At 41.4% G+C, this 26,155-nt stretch overlaps 2 protein-coding genes across 3 annotated transcripts in view; one reads left to right on the forward strand and one right to left on the reverse strand.

Annotated features, from left to right (window-relative positions):
• Positions 1 to 716: 716 nt before the first annotated feature.
• On the forward strand, positions 717 to 8,469 carry C1QL3 (complement C1q like 3). Its single transcript, XM_047739405.1, has 2 exons — positions 717 to 2,211; positions 8,088 to 8,469. The coding sequence occupies exons 1-2, from the start codon at positions 1,624 to 1,626 to the stop codon at positions 8,265 to 8,267; spliced, it is 768 nt and encodes a 255-aa protein (XP_047595361.1). The 5' UTR covers positions 717 to 1,623; the 3' UTR covers positions 8,268 to 8,469.
• Positions 8,470 to 10,902: 2,433 nt separating this feature from the next.
• PTER (phosphotriesterase related) overlaps positions 10,903 to 26,155 on the reverse strand; it is a 68,851-nt gene continuing 53,598 nt past the window's right edge. For both annotated transcript variants that reach the window (XM_047739401.1, XM_047739402.1), the window contains exons 4-5: positions 17,536 to 17,676; positions 10,903 to 11,746 (exon numbers count right to left, since the gene is read on the reverse strand). In XM_047739401.1, coding sequence (XP_047595357.1) covers positions 11,536 to 11,746; positions 17,536 to 17,676 — 352 coding nt within the window. In that variant the 3' untranslated portion in view covers positions 10,903 to 11,535. The remainder of the gene's footprint in view (positions 11,747 to 17,535; positions 17,677 to 26,155) is intronic.

Consider the following 26,155-nt stretch of genomic DNA (forward strand, 5'->3'; position numbering starts at 1 on the left):
TCTTAAGCCTTTTAAAGACATTTTAACAAGTGATTATTTTTCATTCATGTAGTGCAAGTAAATGCAACTTCAGGTCCAATGGCAGTGTCTCCTGAAAGGTAGCTAGAACTGTAATCCTGTAAGTGGAGGACAAAGTATATACTCACCATCCACAGCATTGGTTAAAAGAAACCCCCACCCCCTCGCCATTAAGTGGTGGGCCTGTTCACTCACAATCGTTCAAAATATCCTTTGGCTTTTCAATGTGCCTTAAATGTTCTCTGGGTAACATCTTACTTCATCTTAGGAGGCTGGAGAGGAAAACCATAAGGTTAAAAAAAAAACCATCTGGAAAATTCTAAAGGGCCCTTCTTATGTTAAAAGTGGCATTTCAAAAAACACCTGAAGCATAGGTTGATTGTGGGTGAGCCAGTAGAGAAATATTGTCAACGGAGCCACCCTCTTTTCAACCTTCACCTCCGCCCTCCAACTGGCGCCGCTGGCCGCATGGGAACTAGAGGGCTTAAGTGTGACCTTCGAGGGCCCAAGGCTATTGCACATCTGTCTTCCTCCCCCCAGGTGTGTCCAGCGAGAGCGCTGCCATCACCTGGGCTCGGCAAGGGAGTATTCACGATCTCACTGTTCATCCATGTGCAGGGGGGGGGGGGGAAGAGAGGCTGGAAAAAAAAAAATCCCACATTGTCAGAGTAATGCCAAACTCTCTCTGAGTGGGATGAGCAGAGCAGATGCTGCAGTGAGATGCCAAAGCGGCTCCCCTTCCTCTGTGCCTTGGGTGCCTATAAATTGCTCCGGCGCGCGTTTGTCAGCCTCCTCTTCTCCTGGCAGGTGGTACCCAGGCAGAATTCTGCGTTCAGTCTCTCTCTCGCTCCGCTCCCGGCCGTGAGGCGCTCGCCGCTGCTCACTAGCTCCTCCGCTCCAGCCCGGAGCCTCGCCGAGCTGACCGTGCCCGCCGCAGCTGCTCCGCGCACCCGGGGGGCGGCTGGCCCGAGCTCGCGCCGCCAGCGCCGGGCGTTGGGGGTGCGCGTCTATTAGAGTTGTGGTGGTTGCAAAGGAGGGGGAGAAAGGCAGTGGAAGGGCGAACAGAGCAAACGAAAGAAGAAAAGAAGGAGGCAGAAAAAGGCAACTTCAGACGGAAAGTTGGTGCGAACTGGCGCAGTCGGCAAAAACGGAAAAGTCGATCGCAGGCGGCGGCTGCATAAAAGTGTGAGCTGCCCGGGCCAGCGCGAGAGGCGGCGGCAGGCTCTGCCCTTCGGGTGGCCGCGCCGGCGCCCGCGGCAGCCACAGGTGCGAAGGGGCTCGCGGCAGGCGTGAGGGCGCCCTGTGCACCCCTCCCCCAGCCCCCACCCCGCAGCCCGGGACTTCAGCTCAAGTCACTTGGCGTCTGAGCTCCCTCCCCAGCCGCAGCTTCGGCAGGGGGGAGCGGGAGCGGGAGCAGGCGGGGAGCGGCCGGCGCGCGCCCGCCCAGGGGAGTTGGGGTTCGCAGGGGGTTGTTTTCGGCTCTGAGGAGGTCCCCGCCCAACCTTCAAAATTTTGTCCAAAAGCAGACAAGAGGATCGCCCCGCGCTGAGCCGGCTGGTGGGCAGCAGGAGGCGCCTGATCGCCGCCGGGGCGCTGGGGGTGGTGATGGTGCTGCTGCTGGTCATCCTCATCCCGGTGCTGGTGAGCTCGGCCGGCACGTCGGCGCACTACGAGATGCTGGGCACCTGCCGCATGGTCTGCGACCCCTATGGGGGCACGAAGGCGCCCAGCACTGCCGCCACGCCCGACCGCGGCCTCATGCAGTCCCTGCCCACCTTCATCCAGGGCCCCAAAGGCGAGGCCGGCAGGCCGGGGAAGGCGGGACCGCGTGGGCCCCCCGGCGAGCCTGGGCCGCCGGGTCCCGTGGGCCCTCCGGGCGAGAAGGGCGAGCCCGGCCGCCAAGGCCTGCCGGGCCCGCCCGGGGCGCCCGGCCTGAATGCGGCCGGGGCCATCAGTGCCGCCACCTATAGCACGGTGCCCAAGATCGCCTTCTACGCCGGCCTCAAGCGGCAGCACGAAGGCTACGAGGTGCTCAAGTTCGACGACGTGGTCACCAACCTCGGCAACCACTACGATCCCACCACGGGCAAGTTCACCTGCTCGATCCCGGGCATCTACTTCTTCACCTACCACGTCCTGATGCGCGGAGGGGACGGCACCAGCATGTGGGCTGATCTCTGCAAAAACAACCAGGTGAGTGCCAGCAGGCAGCAGGGTGGGCGGGGAGGGAGCGCGGGAAGGTACGGGCAAGAGGGAGGAGACCCCGGAAATGGGGGTGGGAGGCCGCGGTGGAAGGGCGCGGCAGCCCGGCTCCTGGGAGCCAAGCGGAGGGGTCGCCGCTATTCGCTGGCGAGGCAGGGGTCGTGAGCCCGCACGGGCGCCGGGAGGCCTGGAGAGCGCGGTTCCCAAGCTGGGATCTGCACTCAGAGCGCGAGTGCGAGCTCGACCCTCGAGGGTAGGGAAGCCGGGAGCTCCGTCCCTTGGACAGCTTGTGCACCTGGCAGTCCCGGGCAGGAAGCTACCTGTGGGATCCTCAGCAGGGCAGGGACGCTCTCAGGCTTTGCCTGGAAGAGGAGGGCTGGGGAGCCCCGAAATGGGCGTGCCAGGGTGACAAACTCGGGGGAGAAAGGGGCCCGCGGGAGAAAGAAGGGATCCGAAAGAGGGAGTCCAAATGTGACGCGTCGAGGGCCGAAGAGGGACCGGGGGACTCGCGGTCGCAAGGCCCCTGCGACGTCCCAGACCGGGGAAATGAGCATACCGTCAAATTCAAGGCACAGACTCCGGTTTAGATTTCAGCCCAAGGAGAAGAAGGGGGAGAAGTAACGAGTCCTGATAACAAGAGAGAAAAGTTGGGACTCATGGGTGTACTCAGCAAACACGAGCCCAAACACAGAACCCAGACTCCAGGGGCTGAAGTAGGAGGCCGCACAGGCAGGTGGCAAGGAGGGCGAGAGGCAGAGCCGGCGCTGGGGCGATGGGCCTCACTGCCAGGGAGTCCCCGGGCCGCCTGCGTGAGGGTCTTTCCAACTCTGCCTTCTCACAAGGCAGTGGCCTTGGCCTTGACTGTGCCCTAGCCTCAGATTAGCCCTGAGCCCCAGGATTTGCTCTCCCGGGCTGGATGGCTCCGCCATCAGGGCCACGGGGTCTGTTTTATGTGGGGGCCACTTTATCGTTTGCTTGAGAAACTCGCGGTCGCTCCAAAACCAAGGTGTGCCCGATCTCTTAGAAGAGGAAAACTGGATTTGTAACTACCCTGAAGTGTCCTCGGACCTGAGGCACGCGCTGAATCAGCAGGAGCGCTCTGGGCCAGGCCTTGCAACCAGAAGCCTGCAGTCTGGGCTAGTTCTCTGGCTTTCATTTTGCCTCTTGGGTGGTACAGGGAATGGCCAATTTAGATTTAACAAGGGCTACTGGGCTTCAGGTAACCCGCGTCTTGAATTTCAGACCTTTTCAGTTATAACCCAGGTTTCTATCAAGCAGCATTAAGGCAAGATTTCTTCCAAAGACCCAATTCAGGATCAGAAGTGTTGTTTTTTGTTGTTGTTTTTGAAAAGTGAAAGACAAATAGTATAAATGTATAAGAAAGAAAGGACAAAAAAATCCTGTCCCTCCTTTCTCCTCCCACCCCTCTTTTCTAAAGGAATTTAGAAGTAAATAGCTCAAGGACCCCACAGGACAGGTAGAAGCAAAAAAAAAAAAAAAGAAAAGAAAAGAAAAGAAAAAATGGCCACCAGGAGGCACTGACAGGGTTGTTTATTGTAGTTATTATGCACAAAAATAATATTAAGATAAATAAATATTTACAGAGGAGTGAGATAGTTATAGGTGTATGGTTAAAAAGGGCATGACTCACTGTATCAAAATAGAGCTATTCGATCACCTTTACGACATGGTTTATGAAGAGTCCCTTAAGCAGACAGCAATGAGGCACCCATTTATTTACAAACTAGCTCTCTTCTGACTCAAAGGTTAGGTCTAGAAAATACTGTCAGGCTGAAGGATTGTTTTTAGTGGTATTAATTAAGATGGAATAATATTCAAGTTTTATCAGCCACTGAATAAAAACACTCACATCTTTAAAGATCTGGAAATTGCAATTGCATGAAAAATCAGGGAATGACACATTTAAATTAGTTTAAAGGTTCCTGTCTCAACTGCGGAGCCCAACTATATTGAATTGATTCCAGGAAAACCATTTTATATACCTGTTCAGGTGCTTTTTGTTTTTAAAATTATTCCATTGTTTGGAGAGCAGAATGCTTCTTTGTATCCTCCTAGCTTGCACATTCTGTGAGGATCAGGAAAAAAAAATAAGGCAACCAGCTGACCTTATCATGTATAAAGCTCTCCCCTGGCATTATTAAGCTGTTACTTCTTCAAAAGGTATGCAACAAGTAATTCTGAAAAATATACATAGCAGCAAACAATATATTTTCAACTTAAGCATGGACTATTTTGGAAAATGGTTATTAAACTATTACTGTTAAGGAATTTTATCCCTAGAGTAGAACGATTTTATAAAGGCTGACCTGTAGACAGTTGCAAATGAGAAATATTTTATAAAGTTTATTTTATTAATATTAAATAAATAGTTTATCAGTGATCTTCAGTTATGTTCTTGTCTGATCACTTCTTAGAGTGGCAGTTTCCCCCCTGGGCAGACCTAATTTGTTTTCATAAAACAGAAACTCAGAGATCCATGTCAGTGTAATGTTCTATGGATTAAATGGATTTGAGAAGCACAAAAATTAAACTAAAAATGCAGTGCACTCTAGGATAGAGGAATGCCTCTGGACCGTAACCATATGAGAACCATTTTATTTATGCTTTGTGTTGAATGCAGGATCACAGATGGAAACATCAAAGGCCAGTAAATTAACCTGATGCACCACTTAACCTTTTGTTTATGATTCCACAGAAGTACAATGAAAATGAAATTATGAGAGCATCAGTAGCAATTAATTAAATTAGCAAATGTTACCATAAATATTGTCTCTAATGATAAACCCTCCCTAATAAGATAATGCTACAGCCACGCAAACTCCCAGGTTCTCACAAACAGGCCAGTAAAAGGATCACAGTTCTCATATTCCCCATGAAACCATCAGCCCAAATTTAATCATATCATTTGTTGTGAGCCCATGACAGTGCATATGAAAGCTAAAAGTTGGACTCCGGTGGCTTTACAGAGAGACAGGAAATATAATTTTAATGTGTTCGTATACCTTTGGCAGAAAACCTGAATTCAAAAATTGCTCTTTGAACACAGTCACTGTGATACCACTATACTAAAAGCTAAAACTGGCTCAAGATTAGAACTATAAAATAATTAAAGACCCGGTTTCATTTTAAGAAACTATTAATTAATTACAGCACCAATGACCACAAGATGTTGGAAACGATAGTTTGTGGGTTGATCATTCATTCATTAGCGAGATTAATGAAATGTCAAATTAATATTGTCTTTTTAAAAGCGGTGACACACGCACTACAGATCAAGCAGGATCTAAATAGTTAACTTAAAATTTGAAAAGATATTAGAGTACATTCAGGCAGAAATGGGGGATATTGGGCTAAGGAAAGGATGCATCATATTCCCAGAGAAAATGCTGAACTCGGTATACATTTAGGAACCTGAAAATAGCGTCCAAGGCGGATGCATTACCTTCCTCAGTAGTTCGATGGCTTAAAGGGAGAATTGTTGGAAGTCACCGAGCTGATTACTAGAGCTTGAAATTTCAAGTTCCATGATACCTTTAGAGTAGTAGGATCAGGTGAGCTGGCAGGCTAAAATCATGCAAAGCACATCGGAGTGTGGCAGTTATTTAATTGAGAGAGTCTTGTGGTACAGTATAGGGTAAAATTTTAAGAGAATCACTTTCATTAAAAAACAATCACACAACAAAGGAAGTGAAAAACCGTAAGGGTAACCTTCTAGTCTGTGGAATCACCCTAATGCATTTGCAGAGTTTGTGGTCAAACCTACAGAATAAAAACGGTCACATTTACAGGGTTTTCTCTTTATACCCTGTAGAATAAAAACTGCATCATATATATATATATATATATATATACATATACTTATATTTAAGACTATTGCCTCTAAATCAAGGGATTTTAATGAGTACTGGTTCCCAGATGCCTTTATAAAGAAAGCAGTGTTACAGCACAATACCCATAGAGCATATATTAAACATCTAAAGCACTAAATAAAATGTGTCTGCCTATTAATAATAGCTGAAAAGTATATTTATGGATGGCTAATTAATTAATACATTACTGACATGGCTAATTTCTAATTTGTATTTTAATTTTTCTCACCCATTAAAAGTCCACGTGTTTAAAAAAAAAAAAAGATGAGGTCATAACAGCGCTATCCTCCTTGTAGATTTTTTTCCCAGGGAGTTAATGACTAGATGAAATTAGTGAATCAAAGCACTCAATTCCTACAAACTTATGATTAATTTCTAGGAAATATTATGACATTAAATTGTGTTATTAATTAACAGTGCAAACAGATCACCTCATTGAATTGGTGTATACATTTGAGTCAATGTTTCAGAGCCTAATTGCATGGTATATTGCTTTCACTGTATTAGTTAGTGTCAGCACAGTGTTAAGCAATTATAAATCCTTTAAGCCCCTTTCTCCTTTTGCTATATGATATCCAGAAAGAAATTTTTTAAATACTACTCAAATTACTTTACAAGTTCAGCAGTGTCAAAGAGCCTTCTCCTTTTTTAACATTTTAGCATTAATGTGAGAACATACCACATGAAAATTTAATTTGAAAACCTATCATTTAAGTTTTGAAAGAAATGCATGGAAATTCTTGACTTATGTCTCAGTTCTCTCATTTTACCAAGTGATAAAATTCAGCATATTATACCCCAAGTCATGCATTATTACATAATGCAGGTTTACAAAACCACTAAATCACTTGCTGTGTTATTCAGGGAAATACCATTATAGTGGAATAGAAACAAGCCACAGAGTGGAAGATGTTTTACTGAAATAAATCAAATTACAAGTCTGCCTACTGAAAATTTTTTTCCAAGGCAGAACCAAAATATAGCTAAATGAATATAAAGCCTAATTTGAGTTGAGGAAGTGACAGAATGTCCATATTACTTGAAATGATAGGCAATTTGACCGTTTGCAAATGTCTATCAACCCACTGATGAGATCACAGACTCAACACGAGTGGATTATAGGCAACTTCCATTCTCAAAGCAAACCACACATTTTTAGAATCACCCAAATGAAAAAGGGTGTTCAATCAGATCACTAAAAATGTTTAGAAATTTGAGAGACCTCAAAGCTTAGTTCTTTCTATAACTTTTAGATATGTTGAAATTAAATATGGAAGCACACACATCACAGGTTAGTAATAAAAAGGCACATCTAGAAAAATGAACTCTGCAAACTTGGGTGATGTTTAAATGAGGTTTCTGGCCAAAAAAAAAAAAAAAAAAAATGCTTTACCTGAATTAGATTTTGAAAGCCCCAAATCAAAAGACTTCCTTCCTTTTTTTTTTTTTTCTCCCTATATAGTAGAGTTGGAGTCGTATTATTTCTCTGACGTCTCCACTGCTATGGCTCTCCATTTTCTAATAAGCGTGGGGACCCGCTGAAGTTCAGATTGAACCTCTGTCCTTGTAAACAGCTGCTTAGAATATTGCTAATTGGCTTAAATTAAAATGCAAAAAAAAATTTACCCTTCTTTCCATTCCAAGAAGTGACTGGGCCTAGAGATTCAAGAAATGAGAAAAGGCGCTGATTTACGAAGAGGATAGAGTGATGTGCATGTGGTTTACAGCACACAGTAGGAAAAAAGCCTGCTGGAATGACCATTGCATAGCACCTTTTCATCTTTCTGCTCCTCCCTTCCAGCGACACAGTTGAAGCTGTTACAAAGATACCCTCCCAGAGCTCCAAGGCCCTGGTGGACTCTCCCGGGCTGAATTCTGTGCTGTGGCGCAGGTTGGCTTCCGATGCTGAGTGAATGGCAAAGAGGAAAACCCGACAGCTCTCTCCTCCAGATTCTAATTCTCCTTTGCTTCACACAGGTGCGAGCCAGCGCCATTGCCCAAGACGCTGATCAGAATTACGACTATGCCAGTAACAGTGTGGTTCTTCATTTGGAGCCAGGAGACGAAGTCTACATCAAATTAGATGGCGGCAAAGCCCACGGAGGGAATAACAACAAATACAGCACATTTTCTGGATTTATTATTTACGCTGACTGATCACGCAGAAACTAAGCTTATTATTCTGAGTTTGAACGCTGGATTCGTATGGCTAACGTCCGTGAATCAAGGATCCCAGGGGATGCCGGTTGCGGGGCACCTCAGTTGTGTATATGTGGGGAATTCAAATGCTACCTGACTCACATCTGTATACGCAGAAACATTATGTAAAAAAAAAAAAAAAAAAAAAAAAAAATTAAAAGCAAGATAAGCAGATGTGTTATCCACTACCGCCAAAGCAAATACTCCTCCTTATCGTTAGTGTCCATGTGAATGAAGTCCTATATAGATCACAAATTTTTATAGAAAAATCTAAGACACTGAATTATTTCTCCAATATATCTGAACTTTGGTGTACTGTGATCTTGCTGCTTTTATCCATATGTCAGCTTTGGTTCTTGTGAGTTTACCTGCTTATTATGATACCTGGAGTCCATTCATAGTGTGGGGAGAATTATATTACCCTGCAGGAGAAGGTCTGATTGAAACAATGCTGCTTGTCCCCAAAGAAATTGTTTGCCTTGTACTTTTGTTAACTTTAGAGCTAGTCCTGGGAATGATTCAACTTCAAGCCTTAACCTGGAATTTTCTGGATTTGAGGGAATTCCCAAGCCTATGATAATTTTCACATTTTCTTTTTTCTTATGAATTCTTTTCTCTCTTTCCCAGTGATAGTCTTTAAAAATAGAGATTGAAATTGTATCATAGGATTACCCTCTAAGTGTGAAAATGTGTAATTATGTATGGTATTTAGAAAATCCCCTGTGTGTCCATTTTGTCCATAGGATGCGTTTAGATTTACTTAGAAAGTCAGAGAAATTTATTCTTTGGTGTTAAATCAGACTGAGGCTTTTGCCTTCTTTGGAACAAAAGATTATTCATCACCCAATGCACAGTGGTTTAATTTGAGCTACTGCATGGGTCACCAAGGGGACACTAAGTAAGGCCTTCAAATAGTTACTACAAGTCACGGCCTGAGGTTATTTCGAAATGAGCAATTTCACATATAACCAATAAGACAACAAGGTGTATATATTTTATACAAATACCTGCTACATATACATGTATTTGTGTGTACACACACACACACATATGTTAGATCAAATATAATATATACATGGCTTCAGACCAGAGGCACAGTGGCTGTATAGCCTCAAAAATTTAATTAAAAAAAGGTATGTGTATATATACACACAAACACTCATAAATTATTCGACTTATTTTCGATCAAAATATATTTTGGATTACAAAGGCATATGGAAGAGCAAAATAATTTAAGTGGCTTCTCTCTTAAGAGTTACCCAGAAAATTAAATTTTAGTCGGTTAAAATGCCCTATACATCACATGTCTGTAAATTATGCCTATGGCTTCTTTATTACCATGTGCCAATCAATATTTCCACTGGATTCTGTGGCAGACTGTTAATATTAGGACTGCAGAAACAAAGTGGCTCTCTTTTGCAATGTTTATGAATCACATGCATTTGAATTATCCATTTTTTCCCTTTTTTCTCAGGTGGATTAAAGCTGACGGTAAAGTAGATGTTGAGAGTAGTGTAAATCATTTCTCTCTGGCTAAAATACATTGCCAAAAGCCATCTCTTTAATCTAAGAAAAAGATTAAAAATGCATGTTGATAGGTCCTAACTATCAGACAACTTCCACTATTATGATGAAAAATGTGCTCCCCTCTCAGCTGCCTTTGAAGACTCTTTGAGCAAGTCGATTTGAAAAACAGGGATTTAAAAATCTGCTTGTTTTACTGGTGAAGGACATTTGCATTTTTTCATTTAAAGGAATTAGTTTGTTCTCATGGCTTGTTCCTCGTGGGTACTTTCTGTTCTAATACACAGAAAAAACTCGATCATCTTTGATCCACAGAAATATCTTGTATTTAGAAAACCTCAACTTTGCAAAAGAGTTTAGTGTGGTGTTCCCATCTGAAGGTGCTGTTGGCTTGGTTTAAATGCCTTGGTCTGAGTAACTGTCATGATTTTTATGATTAAAACACTTAGCCCATTCATCAAGAGTAGTGACTAATTCTGTTGGGCCTTTCTGATACGTTGGATAAGTCATGAAGGAGTTGCAATGGATTTATGTCTGTTTAACAATATGTATTTATCAAAGAGAAATTGGTAGCAAGGGTTTGGAGATTTGTTTTGGGGGGTGAGGCAGTTAACAAATAGTATAACGAGGAATCAACCAAAAGATTAATTTGTAAGCAGCAGTGCACATCTTCTATGGGTTTTAAAAAGGCTTTATTTACACAAACATCAGGGCTCGGTACCTTCTGAAGAGCAGGCTCTAGAATCAGAATGTCATTTCTAATAGATCTGACCTTTCCTTCAGATAACTAAGCATTATTTTCTCTGTTTAGGCCCAAGGAAAAACAAATAAAAGGTAAAGGGATTAAAGGGAATACATATAAGGCAAACATTTCTCTTTTTTTGCATTATATATTATTAATTAAACTGTGGCCTTTGTTATAGATATAATGATTCATTAAACTATATTATGTAATATATTTTTATTATTATGATTGAATTTTTATAATTCACTATTAGGTGTTCATGCTCCCTTATACAGGTTGTTTTAAAACAACAAAGTTTTACAGCAAAAATGGATACCAGGAAGCCACAGGCAACAAAACTGATTTATTATCAGTAAATATAGATAAGGTAGACAGCATATCATTAAGCTTACACAATCTTTTTTTACCATTGTGAATCAGTAATTGTATTACAGTATCCTCCAGGGGAAAAAAAAAAAAAACCTCAAAATGTAACTTCCTTTGCTGCTGAAGCTATTTTAAAGTGCCGTATTATTCATTAAGTATTAATTAAAGAACAGCAGGATAATTAGTAGGATCATTAATATTACAAGTAACATTAGATTGCTCCAGAAGGGGGTAATTTAACTAGAAACACTTTAAATTTTCTCAAGGAGTGCAGCTGATAGATTAAGAAAACAAAACAAAACAAAACTCCACTAAGGTGACACAGACTGTAAATCACTGTTTGGAAATAGGTATTTCTGTATTTATTTTGTGGAGGCAAAACAATAGGGCTGAATCAGGTTAGTAACTTCTTAAGGTACAGGGGTAACCGCAGTTTCTGAGAAGGCAAAACTCTTCTAATTCTCATGAAAAGGAAAGGGCCCACTATTGGTCCTACAGGGCTCTGATTAATATCTCACAATGCGCTCGAAATCACTGAAAAATGTTCTCCGCAAGCCTGATACTCAAGGTGTGAACTCATAAACAACCACCCTATTTGAAAGTTAGCCATTGCTTAGGGTTTTCTATCAGTATCTTATCAATCGCATTCTCAGTGATACCTCTAAGCAACATTTTAGGAACAATGTTGGTGAGTATATGAGAATAGCCGTGACCTCCATATTTCATTAGCCGATGCTTCGTATGTATGTCATGCGCCATCAGAATTCGGTCTTCATAGCCCTCATCCACCAGAAGACGCACTCTGTGAAAAATGTTAGCTCATTAAATGGCATTGGTCTCACATTTAAAATTATCAGGGCGCTTGAAACGTTTTACTCATAGACATATTCTGCTTGCTGTAGAAATACTGCCTTCCGCTATGGCACGGGTAGTGGGAAGCCCTCATTAAACACTCCACGGTGATGATAAAGATAGCACTGCATCCTAGTAGGAGCCTTGTCCTTATTCCACGCACAGAGAAATTTCTAGCCTGTGGTATTTATGACAACGCCAGCAATACTGCATTAAATACAGTTTCTAATAGAATGTACCAGTCATTCAGAAAGAAATAGGTGGCATTTCACAAAGGAACTTTGTTCTGGATTTGTAGCCAGCTCTTTGCTCTAAAATCCCTCTCTTAGTGGACCCATTTTCCAGATTCCATTCTCTCTCTGGCTCACTGTCTCTCTGCCTCTCTGTCTCTCTCTCTCTCCATTCTTCTAGCAAATACAATCAATGGCAATTTGTGATTAAAAAAGGGAAACAAAAGGAATCTTCGTACAACTAAAACATTCCGAGGGTAAAATCTGTTGTTTTGAAGGTGAAGGGCCTATTATCAACTAGATGATCATTTTTAAAAGGCCAGGAAATGTACCTCTGTAGTTTGAGCATTGGTCCATTCGAAGTAACTATGGAAATTTTGGCTTAGTACTTGTCTCAGAGCATTGGATTAAATAAACCAACAATTGATTCTGTCTTCCTTCTATTTCAATAAGATTGTTGTAAATATTGAGATGTTCCTTTAAATTTATAGCCAGTTGCCTCAAGAATGGCTTTCCAACTTCTGTCTAAACATCTAATCCTCTTTGCTTTGTTAAATGCTGTAATCTATAGTGTGAGTCACCTCCTGACAGCTACCATCTGTGTGTGTCTGGACTCTGGGCACTGTCTGTCGTGACTTCTACGAGTCGCTGATGGCAGGAGGTGCAACTTGGAGACAGTGGTTCTTCTCTGGCATTCTCTACACGGGCTTGTCAGTCTCTGGATTCCCAAACGAATCTAGACGGTTGGACAGCACCTTCTTCCCAGAGACTAATTATTTAAAAGGTATCCTTTTTGTTTCTAGGACATATTTTTGCCATTCCGGTGCATGAGTCATATTTAATAATAACTAAAATAAGCAAATTGTGGACCACCACACAGAAACCTCAAGCACAAAGCCTTGCCCTCCGAGAACAGATGTTTTAAAATAAAATTATAATTGAAGATGAGATCTTGTGTTTGTAGGTCAAAGGAAGGCAAGTGCCAGAGAAGAGCCACCCGAGCCTTTTGTCTAGAAATCTGTATTCGTGTCACATGTACCCAGGCGTGTCCTGCAAGATCTTGGACTTCTGTTTGTGCCGCCGTGGATATTTACCTCTTTAAAAATTTGTATAGCGTCCAAAAGCTCTTGTCTGACGTTACTTTTGGAACAGGCTCTCTTTAAGGGAATGCTCTGAGTTATATGATCATTTATGAGAAAAGAGGAAGATTAAACAGAATGCATACGCATTGCTGAAACTTAGCGTAACAAACCTTGATCCCCTACTGAAAATGAGTTATGTTCCCAGAAATTTTAGGGCACACTTCCCCCCTTATATTTTCTGAACATTTCCTGAAGTTTTTGTCTCTTTTCCGTGTCTGAGAAAAAAAATGGTGTCACGTTACTACAGAGGCATTTCGTATGGAGAAACAAATTCCTGTACGTGGCCTCGTGCCATACCCTGACACCCAAAGTTATCAGATTGTGAGATAGTAAGGAAAGAGTATAATGGATAAGATACTCGTTGAAAAGTGAGAACCCATAGAACTCATTAAGTCAAGAATGGGGAGACCAGTTCCCTCATGAGAATATTGCCATGGCACTTCAAACATATGTTATCTCCTGACTATCAAGATATAACTTGGCCACTCTTTTTTTTTTTTTTAAGAGTTTGGTTTTTTTTTTTTTTTTCCCCTTAAAGATTTTATTTATTTGAGAGAAAGCGAGAGAGCAGGAGCAGAAGGGAGGGGCAGAGGGAGACGGAGAAGCAGCCTCCCTGCTGAACAGAGAGCCTGATGTGGGACTCCGTCTCAGGACTCTGTGATCATGACCTTGCCCGAAGACAGATGCTAAACCAACTGAGCCACCCAGGAGCCCTAACTTGGCCACTCTTAGAATAAAAGCTTCTCTCTCGTGCTGTGCCATTGTATGGAAGAACAGTAGTTCCAGCGATGCCGCCAGAAGGAAGGAACCACTGTAGATGAGAAGACAAATATGACAGTAATTATAGAAATACAAATGAGTTAGTGTTTTGCAAACAAATATTAGAGAGAGACTACAAAGTGTGAAAAGGCAGAGATATAATAAGATTTGAGAAATGGAGCATAAGATTGAAAACAGGTGTTAGACACAGAATTTCTGGTGCTGAAAACCAGAGGTAGGCAGAAGCGTGCTTCTCTGTTCTTGCAGTTCAGAGCTGTAAGATGACTAAGGCTTGGAAAAGGACTGCCAATGGATGATGAAAATCAGGTGCCCAAAGTGGGGAGGGGGGGCGAGGGGTACCAGAGCGCAAAAGGTCATTCAGTAATTACCATAAGCTGTACTCGAGTCAAGTCACCTAATGCGTGATTTTCACTTAAGGACAATTAAGTATATGTATGTGGATATACATAAACACACGTATACTACATATAAATTTTGATGTATTTCCATATGTCCAGAATGTTTATATTTGGTTCAAGGAAAGCTGACCAGAATGAAATTCTTGTTCTTGAATTAATAGCCAAAAGCTGCTAAGAAGGGATATGAGACGAGGTGTTGGTTGTCCTCCCCGCCCCATATCTCCTTTGTAGACCCACTCTACAGATCCCTGCCCCCTTATTCCAGGTCCAAGAGCCTCATGAATAGCGTAGGCTTCCTCCTAAAGATACAAAAGACGCAGCTCACTGCCACAAAGGAGCTTAGGGAAAGGAATCAGGTCCTCAAAGCAAACTTACTGTTTCTAAGATGAATTGTTTCCTCCTCAGGAAATCATGGTTTTGAGATCATGGAAGATGAAAAAGCCCTACCATGCTGCCCACTTTAAATTCCAGGGAATATTCGCCTCTGAGTATGGCTTGGGGGTCCTAAGGACACACGTTTGCGCCTACTGAATGGTGCTTCTGGGCAAGTAAAAATCGTAACACAAGATGAACACACAAAAATAAATCTGTGTATCAACAATAATAATCAACAAATCTGTGTATCAATAAATCTGTGTATCAAAGAACTGATTTCAGTGGTTTAAAAAAAAATTTAAAGACCTAGCTTCACTGGTCAGGTCAGTTTGCTTACGTATGGCCAATATGTCTTCATATTGACATAGCTAGGGTGGGACGGATCAGCCAGCTCTCCCTGTCGATATTAAACTTGAAGCATCTTTTACTGTTACTGAGGTCATCAAGAAGGAGTGACCACACATAGGGACAGAAGAAGGTACGCAGATGTAAAGGTTGACTGCCCAGGGTAAGAGCTGAGGACTGTCCCAACTGTGGCCACCGGCTCGAGATCTTTCCCTCAGCCCCCAGGTGTGTATATCCCACTATTGCTGCTTGAATCTCAGTTTCTGGATGTCCCTTCTGTAAGTCAGTTCTCTCTACTTGTATTCCAAATCGGTTTCTACACCCATAACCACATTCTGGTTCTTGTCATCATGGAAGACTACTTCCTCTCTGAAATCTCGATCTTGGGTTTCCCACTCTGACCACAAGTTACATCCCTCTATGTTTCTTCTCACCTCCTTCTGTGTACATTCCCCCACTTCACTCAGGCTTCTGGTTATTCGCCTCTGCTATATGATTCCTGTATCGTCCCAGTTCTCTCTACACTCTCTTTCCTCCGTCTTGGACCCCATGACCCTCACTCAACCCCACCCTTGCTCCCCGGGCTCTCAGCCATGTTTTTGAAGACAGAATCCCAACCGTCAGTCTCTCTAACTGTTCACATTTTCTGCCTCTCCTCAAAGCTTCCTTGGTCTTACTGCCAAAATACGCAACATTTTGGGTGGAAATAATCACCACATCATGTGCATTGGAGCCACTCTGCAACTTTGTAAAGATCTTGAGTCTCACGTGGGTCTCACACACAACACGTCCCATCCGTGTCTCTCTCATTCCCTGAGCATCCATTCCCAGTCTTCCTCCTCTTCCACGAGGTCCTGCCCTGAATCTTTCCCTTCCTTCTCAGAAGATAACCATGTCTACTTCACAGGGACACTACCAAACATGTGTGACCATATGTCCTCAGTTTCCTGTTCTCACCACGACATCTCTCTGCATTCACCCCATTGCTCGCCTTATCCCTTTCAACCAACTTTCCGTTTGCTTCCCAGATTCCATCTGTTTGTCTCCTTAGAAGCCTCGCTCTGTAGCTCCTCTCTCCAGATTGTTTTAAGTTAGCATCGATTGACTATTTTCATATTCTGCACCAGACACTCACGTAAAAACTCTGCATACTTTATTTCATATAAATTCCATAGCAGCCCTATAGAATGAGTACTGCTTCCAGGACTGGTCTCGCTCTCCATCTTTGTCTCTCTGCTTTTGCTCTCAGGCACATAACCATGCTCAACTCTACAAAACCTCAGGATCTTGTCGTGGCTTCTCGCTTTGGCCCTACACCCCTGCTTCCCTTTACTACCGAGCTTCTTGAAAGAATACCCTCCACATTCTCTCTTCTCTCCCTTACCCCTCCTCCTTCCTCAAGCCTTGACTGTGGAGACTGCACTTACTAACTGCAAGACAGTCTCCAGCCTATGAAATCCAACGGACACTTTTCAGCCTTGACCACGCTTGATACCTACCACCTGTCCAGTGTCCAAGCCCTTCTGCTCTAAGTATTCTCCTGACTCTCACCACAACACATTTCCCTGATATTAAAACTTTTCAATCTGTCCTTGAGTGACTGTTCCTGAGTCCATCCCTTAAATATCAGTGTTCCCCAGGGTTCTGTCCTCATTCTCTTCTCTGAGTGATCTCATTCGTTCCCACGCCACCAACCATGACATATAGACCAAAGACGCCCACATTTAGTCTCAGTTCAGATCCCTGCCCTGAGCTTCCCACCCTTAACCATTTGTTCCACTGGAGAGCAACTCTTAGATACTCCCAAACCAGTCATCCTTGTTAATCCCGAATCTGTGTCTCCTCTCAGATTCCCTAATTTGGTGCATTCAAGGTTCACATTACCATGTAACCAAGACAAACCAGGTAGCCATCCGCCCTTAACTCCAAAAATTTTCCACTTGGTTGCAGAGAATGACTCATACGATTATTCGCTTAGACAGTTTGGAAGGGGTTAGATCTCCTTATGATGGTTGGTCTTTAGACATTCTACTTACAGCATTTAAGTTTCAATCATCTCCATAGTGAGTATTTTTGATAAAGCGTTTCAGAAATTCATTGTAGGAGGTTAGAACTTCAGCGTCGGCAACATGGGAAAGAAACTGCTTACTTCGTTAGGGATAAAAAGAGGAAAACATCTTTGTTCTCTTATTGCCGTGGCCGGGGTTAAATATTATCTGTTTCTTGTCAGCTGCCCATCTGCACTGAACTTCTAAGGCTCCGCTAAGCTTTTGCCTACTTAGGATGACTCATTTCCTTCTTGAAATAATATATAAAGATTTTCTCCCTGCAATAGCATTGATACTTTTTTTCTGCAAGTCTCTGGTTCTGCCTGCATACTGTTTTCTGAATCTTTGCTAATACCCGCCCAGCTATGAGTCAAAATGGGTTGGGAAAAGAGAATGCTATCAGAGATTTCATCATATTTACCTTCTAATTCTTTTATTATCGTCGGGCATGTCGATATCCGGGTTGAATTGGTAATGAAGGAGTTCGGTCCCAAAGAGATCATATTCCAAGTAACAGCCAAGTTGAGCAAACTCTAGTAGTTCCGTTTTATCAAGTATAGTCCTAGAGACAATAAGACAGACACACTGTTATTGTCAAGAGCACATCTTCCACATATACAGATTAAAAGTTCTAAGTGTACTGTGTACTGAAGTATAATGGAAGTAACAGAACTTTTGAGTTGGCTCTTACGGTTTAGCTATAAAATAGTAAATGCAATTTGTTACCAGAAATAAAGGAATTTACCCTTATCTAAAAGGGAGTTTTCCCTTCTAAAGTACTTAGGAGCTATAGAAATTTTAATGATGCTGCCATTACTCAATACCAATTTTTAATTCTCCTTCAGAATTGTCTTCAGGATATGTTCCATATTCTTTTGAAAATCCTTCATAGAAGTGGGATAGCTATGAACTCTGGAAGTTGACAAAGGGAATTTGGCATCAGTCTGGTGAATTACGTGAGTATTGCTAATCTGGATAAAATATGAAGCTAAGGTAAAGTAATAGGGTGATTTTCTTGTGAAGACCATAAAGCGGTTCCAAAATGAATTCCAGTGTCGTTTTGGGCTTTATTGTCATTTGTGAATATCACTGCAACTTTTCAAAAAGAGGGCAATACTCGTACAGCTCTTTGTGTTCTGGTGTGCCTAGTTTTTAAATAGAATTTATTATTTCATGATAATTTTTAGGGATGTCTTCTCATTTCTTTAGACATCATAGTAAGAATAGCACTGTTTTATGATGTAAGACAATGTAAATGAACAGGGAAGAAGAGGGGGTAGAAGAGAAGCTCCAGCTACAAATAGGGAAGCAGAGTTCAGAGCAAGAGTAGATGATCTCAAGAAATATAACAAGTAAAAATTTAAAGAATTTTTAACAAGTAAATTTAACAGGTAAAAAGGGGTACATGAAGCTAACCCCAAAATACCCTGGTAGAGGTGCACCTGGGTGGCTCAGTGGGTTAAGCCTCTGCCTTCGGCTCAGGTCATGATCTCAGGGTCCTGGGATCGAGCCCCGCGTCAGGCTCTCTGCTCAGTGGGGAGCCTGCTTCCTCCCTCTCTCTCTGCCTACTTGTGATCTCTGTCAAATAAATAAATAAAATCTTAAAAAAAAAAACCATGGTAGAGATTCAAACACATAGAGAAAAAAGAAAGAAGGAAGGAAAGAAGGAGGGAGAGAAATCAACCAATCAATCAGGAACAATATGGAAATAATGTGAATGAAAAACACACCCTTTAGACATTTGTGAAGGGAGGTCAGGGTGCAGAGAATGGAAGTGATTGAAATTCCAAACTGGCCTGGCACAGAGTTGGAATATTAGATGATCATTGTCTTACTAGGCTTTTATCCACTGATATTCTCTTACCTTGGCAATTCCAGGATACAAGGATTAAAGTACCGTTATATGTCTATAAATCTGCTTCGAAGAGGTCAGAAGTATTTTCAGGGCCTTTCTTCCAAACCATAGGAGGACCAATTAAGCCTCTGTGTGTCATGAGTGCGAGAGGTTTCTGCTGTCTTGGGATGCTACCTAGGAGGTGACTATTGACTTTCACTCTAAGCAGTCATATTGTAGCTGGTTCCGTTTTATTCCATTCAACAATTCAGCATAACTGATAGTGCACAGTGTTGTTTTAGGCAGGGAGGCTAAAATATCTTTCTTTTACACTATAAAATGTGCATTTGTTCTGTGCTATCTTCTGCTAATACCACTCTTTTTCCATCTTCTTACCCTGGAGACTGTCTTATGCTTCCAAAATTACTTGCCTAAAAGAATATGTGTTTTTCTATAGTAGACACATTGTGTTTTCCCCCAAAGAACCAGGCTTAAGAACAAAATATACACAATTAAAATAACATAAGAGGGAAGTTTCGTGTGTTTCTCTTGACTCAGTTCCTTCAGTTTGTTAATTACCAATACAGGCAAGGTGCTGGGGGTAGGTGAGGAGACAAGTAGGGGATAAAGGTGCCTATGACCCCTTCATTGGATCAAATAGGATCTCACTGCTATTTCAGCTCCTAATGTCCTTCTCTTTCCTTTGGCCTAATGCTTTGAGACTAAGTTTTGTAAATTTTAAGTGATATTTTGAAATAGGTATCCAATGAAAAGTCTATGTTCAATGAAAAGCCATAGGAGAGTTTTTAGTCTTAGTTACAACTGAAAACAAAAAGTAAAGTTGCTTGGCATCATAAGAGCTGAAAATTATAAGAACTTACTTGTGTCTGGCATTCTGCTAAGCACTTTATTATCTATTACCCCATTTAATATTCTCCGTACTTCCACTGATCTCAATTTTACAGATGGAAAATTGAAGTGAGAGATTGGAAACTTATTCAAGGTGATGTGTTAGAATATGGGTTCATTTCAATGCTAGAATCAGCTATCTTAACCATCATTCTATTTGACTTCTCCTACTGCCAAACATTTTGTGCTCAAAGGACTTTGTCCAGAATTATACTGGCAACAGCACATGAAGTGTTGTTTTAATCTTTATTTTGAACTTGATTTCCCTCCCCACAAAATGCACTTGAAAAATGGGGAATTTCCCATCAAATGGTAGCATGGGGACAAGGCAGTGATAAACCCAAAAAGTAAGAAAGGATTACTTTGTACATTTCTGTAATTGTTAGCTCAGAGGACAAATACATATGGTAGGCAGGAGTTGACTATTACAGTTATATTGGACAATTCGAATGACATGGTAAAAGGAGGAGAAGGAATTGAATTAATGATGACCACTGCTTACTTTCTTACTAGGAACGTGATATTGCTCTAAGGCTCTCAGGGGCACATATGAAGGGTCTTCTAACACCGGATCAGACCTCTGTCCTGAAGTCCAGAATTGCATATCTAATTGCCTGTTTGCCTTCTCCACTTAGGTGTCTAATAAACAGCTCAAACTTAACATGTCTCTAACTAGAGCCCTCATCTACCACCCTAAACCAGCTGTTCCGACACCCTTGCCTCTCTCTGCTGGTGGCAACTCCATCTATCCATTTGCTCAGGCTAAATGACTTACAGTCATCCTTGACTGCTTTCTTCGTCTCACACTACACATCCAGCCTATTGGGACAGCTTTTTGGTTCAACTTTCAAAATGTGACCAGAATCTGGTCATGTCACCATCTCTCCTGCTACCCTCTGGCCCAAATCACCACCATCTCTTTCTCAACTGCTCTCCTCACTCTTCTGCCTTTGCTCTACTGCGGTCTATTCAGATATGGTGACGAAAGTGCTATCACTACAACTAAGTCAGATCAGGTCTCTCATGTGCTCAGAACTCACCAATGACTTCCCATTTCCTACAGAGAAAAACCTAAGGCCTTGTAGTGACCCATGAAGCCATGTGCGATCCCTTTAATGTGGTCCTATAACAGCCTCATCTAACAGAGGGATGGGGAATAATAAAGATCCAATTCTCCAAATGTCAATTTTATACAAGTGCTTCTAATATTATAAATGTTATCAGAGAATATCGCCACAGATGAAGATATTTTTCTAGAGGAAGGCTAACATGTTTAATAAGATTCATCAGCACATGTAAGTTTCAAAAGCAACCCCTGGGAATTCTTATTCTGTAGAACAGCACATAGAAAGCAGTATGATTGGGAGGGGGGTGCTGTCCTTTTAAAAATTTCATAGTCACATGGAAAGGAGAAGATTTCTTCAGAAGAAGAGTAAAAGCTGTTATTTTGGACATTTGGAAAGTGCAGTTAAAAAAATGAAGCTGACAAATTTGCTATCATTAAAGAGCCAGGAGATAGATAGATGAAATCATACATTATACATTATATACTATATATTATGCATTGTATATTATTATTTTTACTGAGATTTGGTGATATGACACCCTCTGGATAACTGAACATTAGTGTGAAGGAAACTGAGAAATGAATTCACTTTCATTCTCCTCACTGATGTGCAAAATCCATGGGGAAAAAATATCGTCAGTGATCATACACAATTTTCAAAAGAAAGTCCTGGAAAAAAATCCAGAATTTAGTATGAGTTGTTAATGGGGGATAGGATGGGAGAGAGAGGTGAAGCAAAAAACCAAATCAAACCAAACCAAACAAAAAACCCCCACATAATAATCATCAAGTATTTAAAATAGCCCTATCTCATTTAATCCTTGCAAAAACTGTATGAGGAAGGTGGGATCATCCCCGTTTCATAGATGAGGAAACCAAGACTCAGAAAAGCTAAGTAACTCAACTTCCCAAATGACAGGTTGAGAATAAAGCCAGACTCCGTTTGTCTCAGAAGCCATGTTCCTGGGCCACGCTGCCCCTTCTGTGATGGGAGTGTCCCCACATACTTCTCACCAGCACTCAGCTACTCATCAGCACTCAGCTACTCACCCCCCCCCCACACACACACACATCCTGGAGCAGCCCTGCACCATTCCTTTCTAACAAGGTGACTTCACCACATTAAACTGGCATTCATTTGGATGACTTCCACAGACTGTCAAGGTGCTACTGAAGTTGCATTTATGCAAGTGACTTTTTTTCACTTGGAGGAAGCCTTGACCCCAAATGTCAGAATGGTACCCTGGGAAAATGTACTCTTCTTGACGCCTTTCAGATGAGGATTAGCAGAGGTCCTGCCCCTCCCAGTCATCAGTGATCTCCTGGCACTTCTTATAGAAGTGGAGGTATCAACTCCAGCCAGTTCTGTTCATTCCATATTCTATATCCATAAAAATTATCTTCTTTCTTATTCCGGTCTTCCCCAGCCTTTAAGGTAAGTATTTTTCACCTCTTGGCCTAACAGGCACTGGGGTGATTTTGAGATACAAAGAGCCTACTGCCTTTCACACTGGAGAAAGTCCCTTCTTCAAGGTGGATGAAGTGATTGCAATGTCATTTGTAAAATATCCTGGGATTTCCTGGGAAGAAGCTGAAATTTTTGTATCAAGAATTCTTGTCATTCATATTTTATATATATTATTTCTTCTACTACATGTTTTATACTTTCCTGCCTATTAAACTAATTCTCTTTAATAAGGAACAGGCATAAATTTAGGACAAACATACTGCCATCAGCCCCCCTCCCCCAAAATGGTACCTAAAATGATCTGGCAATCTTCATTTTCAGAATATGGTTATCATTTACTAGCATTTTAAGGCTGGTACTAAATCGCAGGAGAGTTGATTCTGTTTTTCAAACCTCTTTATATTCTAGATCTTATCCAAGTGCTGAGGGGTTTGGTTTAATGTCAAAATGTATCTTGAGTGGGAGCAAGGAAGTCTGCGTGAAGTGATAATTTAGATGAGGGTCGTGGGCTGTCTAGGTAGAAAGAAGGAAGGAGCAGAGGAAAGGATATGATTTGTGGATATGATCAAGATGATAACAGTATCTAACATCTGTCTTGGGTTTTCCAGTTTCAAAGAACTCTCAAATACATTGTTTCATTTCATACATTCAGGCACATCTTCTTGAATTAATTCAGCAAGCACCTACTATCTTGTACTATCACCTACCTTGTGCTAGCCTGTATGTCTGTATCCGCTGGGGATACAGACATGACGAAGAAATTTGAGCTGCTGTCTTAAGGAACGTAAAGTCCAAGGGAAGGAGATAAGCATTTAAACTAATAATGACAATTAAAAGTGTTGAAAGCTTTTTTTTGGTACAACTAAATATGAAGTGTTATGAAAGGACAATAAAAGGAGACATTCATTTGAGTGGAGTTTATTGAATAGAAGACTGTTCAGAGAAAGGTTGGGGGAGTTCAGGTGTTGAGGGATGGATGATAACATCTGTTGAGAGGGGGAAAAAAAAAAGAAAGAATCTTGTTACCGAAGACAGTGCTGTGATTTTCAGAGCTAAAGTGCATGAGGGTAGAAGCAACCATCCATCTATGCAACCACCTATAAGAAATTATTGATCATCAACTTATAGTATGAGACATTCACTGGATAAACAAAGACGAATAACACACTGTCCCGTCCTTTAATAGGTTCAGGGTCTATTAGAAAAAAAGAGACAAATAATTGTTTTACAGACCTACCAAGGATAATAATAAAATTACTGCTAGGAACTGCGCTGGCTCAGAGAAAGGGATAACAGATCCTGTTTGGCTCATTCAGGAAAAGCTTTGTAAAAAGAAAACCTCTCATGAGCTGCAGATTGAAAAGCATGTAAGAACAATGAGCACAGGGCACTGAGCGTCACAGCCTGTGTGGCATTAACCCAAATGTGGCACATGTGCTAGAGATCATGGGAGATGAGGTGGAGGGATGGGTGTAGACCATATGATCAGGATGTCTGGATTTTGTGCTGAAGCTGAAGGGGTCCTTTAAGAGCTACAAGTCGGGGTTGAGGAATGTAATCTAATTTGCACTTGGAAAGATCAAGATGGTGTCTACATGGGCAAAGCTAAGGGAGCAATTCTTGTTTGGAGACTATTAACAGTGGTTCAGATGGCAGATGAGGGCCTGACTTAACAACAGAGGACTGGCTAGGAGGCGTCATATTTGGAGATCTTTGTGAGGTAGACAGGTTTCATCATGTGAGAGCGCAGGCAAGGGAGGAATTTAACATCTGGGTGAATAATGCCGTCCTTGACAAGAATAGGGCAAACAGCAGGAAGAGTCAGTGATGAGTCACCATTTCCATAGTGACAGCGACAGAGAAGGAGAATCAAGGGCCTGTCTTGGGCAGTTGATTAGATGTTGGTGTCATTGAATGATACCAAGTGCATGAGACAAGTCTGTTCTGAAACTCACAGTCCATTGGTAAAATAGTTATGCCACATAGTATCATTATCGCATAGATGAAGAAACTAAAGCTTGGATCTCTTAAGTGATCGAAACCAGATATTCCTACTCCTAGTGCCCTTTCCATTACACGGACTGTGATTGTGCGGTAATCCATCTGCCATTACAATCTGTGAATTCCTGGGCCTAGAGACTTTGCACCATGATTTAGCAGCGCTAATGTGAGATCAGACTAGCTCAGGGCCTAATGCAGAGAGAAGCACAGGACATATTCATTGCTAAAACTTAATGAACTTGACCGAGAGACTTTTTTAGAGTTGGCATACAAATACAATAATAAATGGATCTGTAAACAACTGATTTATTAAAAACAGTGTTGAATTTCAAAGACTGATTCTTTTTAAAATTATTTATCACCAAGTAACTCCCAAGAAAAACTGTCTCTCTCCCTAGTGAATTCTTCAGTTTAAAACCAATGGATATTTGTACAGATAGTGTTATGTAAGATTCTTTATTATTTTATGGGAGTTTTTCAACAACTGCTTAAGGGAATTATTAAGCTCACCTAGAACTAACTATCCATGTAATAACCTATGAATGTTTAAATGTTTATCATGGAATATTTCAAAGAAATTAATATGAAAATTAATAAATTCAATATTAATATAATTCTAAAACACTATTCTTGTATATTCCTATATTGCTAATAGCAGTTGCATCTTATAAATCTGAGAAATTCTTAACTGACAAATTTCAATTAATTTATTTTTAATGCCAAAATAGAAACTAAATAGAAAGAGGCAAGTTGGGTTTTTTTTTTTTTAATTTGAATTCCTATGTGGTAACATACAGTGTTATGTTAGTTTCAGATGTACAATGTAGTGGTTCAACAGTTCCGTAGATTACTCAGTGCTCACAAGATAAGTATGCCCTTAATCCTGTTAACCTATTTCGCTCATCCCCCCATCTACCTCCCCCACTGGTGACCATCTGTTCGTTCTCTAGTTAAGAGTCTCTTTTTTGGTTTCTTTTTTTTCCAGTTTGTTTTGTTTCTTAAGTGCCACATATGAGTGAAGTCATATGGTATGTGTCTTTCTCTGACTGGCTTTATTCTCAACCTGTCATTTGGGAAGTTGAATTACTTAGCTTTTCTGAGTCTTGGTTTCCTCATCATTTATTCCACTTGGCATTGTACTCTCTAAATACATGCATGTTGTTGCAGATGGCAAGATTTTGTGGAGTCTTTTTTTATGTCTGAATAATATTCCGTTGTATATGTACCATTTCTTCTTTATCCATTTATCTATTGATGGACACCTGGGTGCCTTTTATAGTTTGGCTATTGTAAATAATGCTACAATAAGCAAAGGGATGCTTATATCCCTTTGAATTAGTGTTTTTGTATTCTTTGGGTGAATACCCACTAGTGTGATTCCTGGAATGTACAGTAGTTCTATTTTTAACTTTTTGATGGAACTTCATAGTCTCTGCAGTGACTGCACCAATGTGCATTCCCACCAAGAGTACACAAGAGTTTTTTTTTTTTTTTTTTTTCCTCCATATCCTCACCAACACTTGTTGTTTCTTGACTTTTGGGATTTTAGCCATTCTGACAGGTGTGAAATGATACCTCATTGTGGTTTTGATTTGCATTTCCCCGATGGTTGAGTGATGTTGAACATCTTCTCATACGTCTGTTGGCCACTGGCTGTCTTCTTTAGAGAAAGGTCCATTCATTTCTTCTGTTTTTTAATTGGATTGTTGTGTGTATGTTTGTGTGTGTGTGTGTGTGTGTGTTTTTAAGTTGTGTTAAGTTCT

The sequence above is a fragment of the Lutra lutra genome, chromosome 8 (genome assembly GCF_902655055.1).
Source record: "Lutra lutra chromosome 8, mLutLut1.2, whole genome shotgun sequence".
NCBI lineage: Eukaryota > Metazoa > Chordata > Mammalia > Carnivora > Mustelidae > Lutra > Lutra lutra.

Excerpts from the sequence above, each read along its gene's own strand:
- C1QL3 (XM_047739405.1), top strand. The coding sequence starts at position 1,624 with ATGGTGCTGCTGCTGGTCATCCTCATCCCGGTGCTGGTGAGCTCGGCC. Across the intron at positions 2,212-8,087 it reads ATCTCTGCAAAAACAACCAG|GTGCGAGCCAGCGCCATTGC; the intron begins GTGAGTGCCAGC and ends TGCTTCACACAG.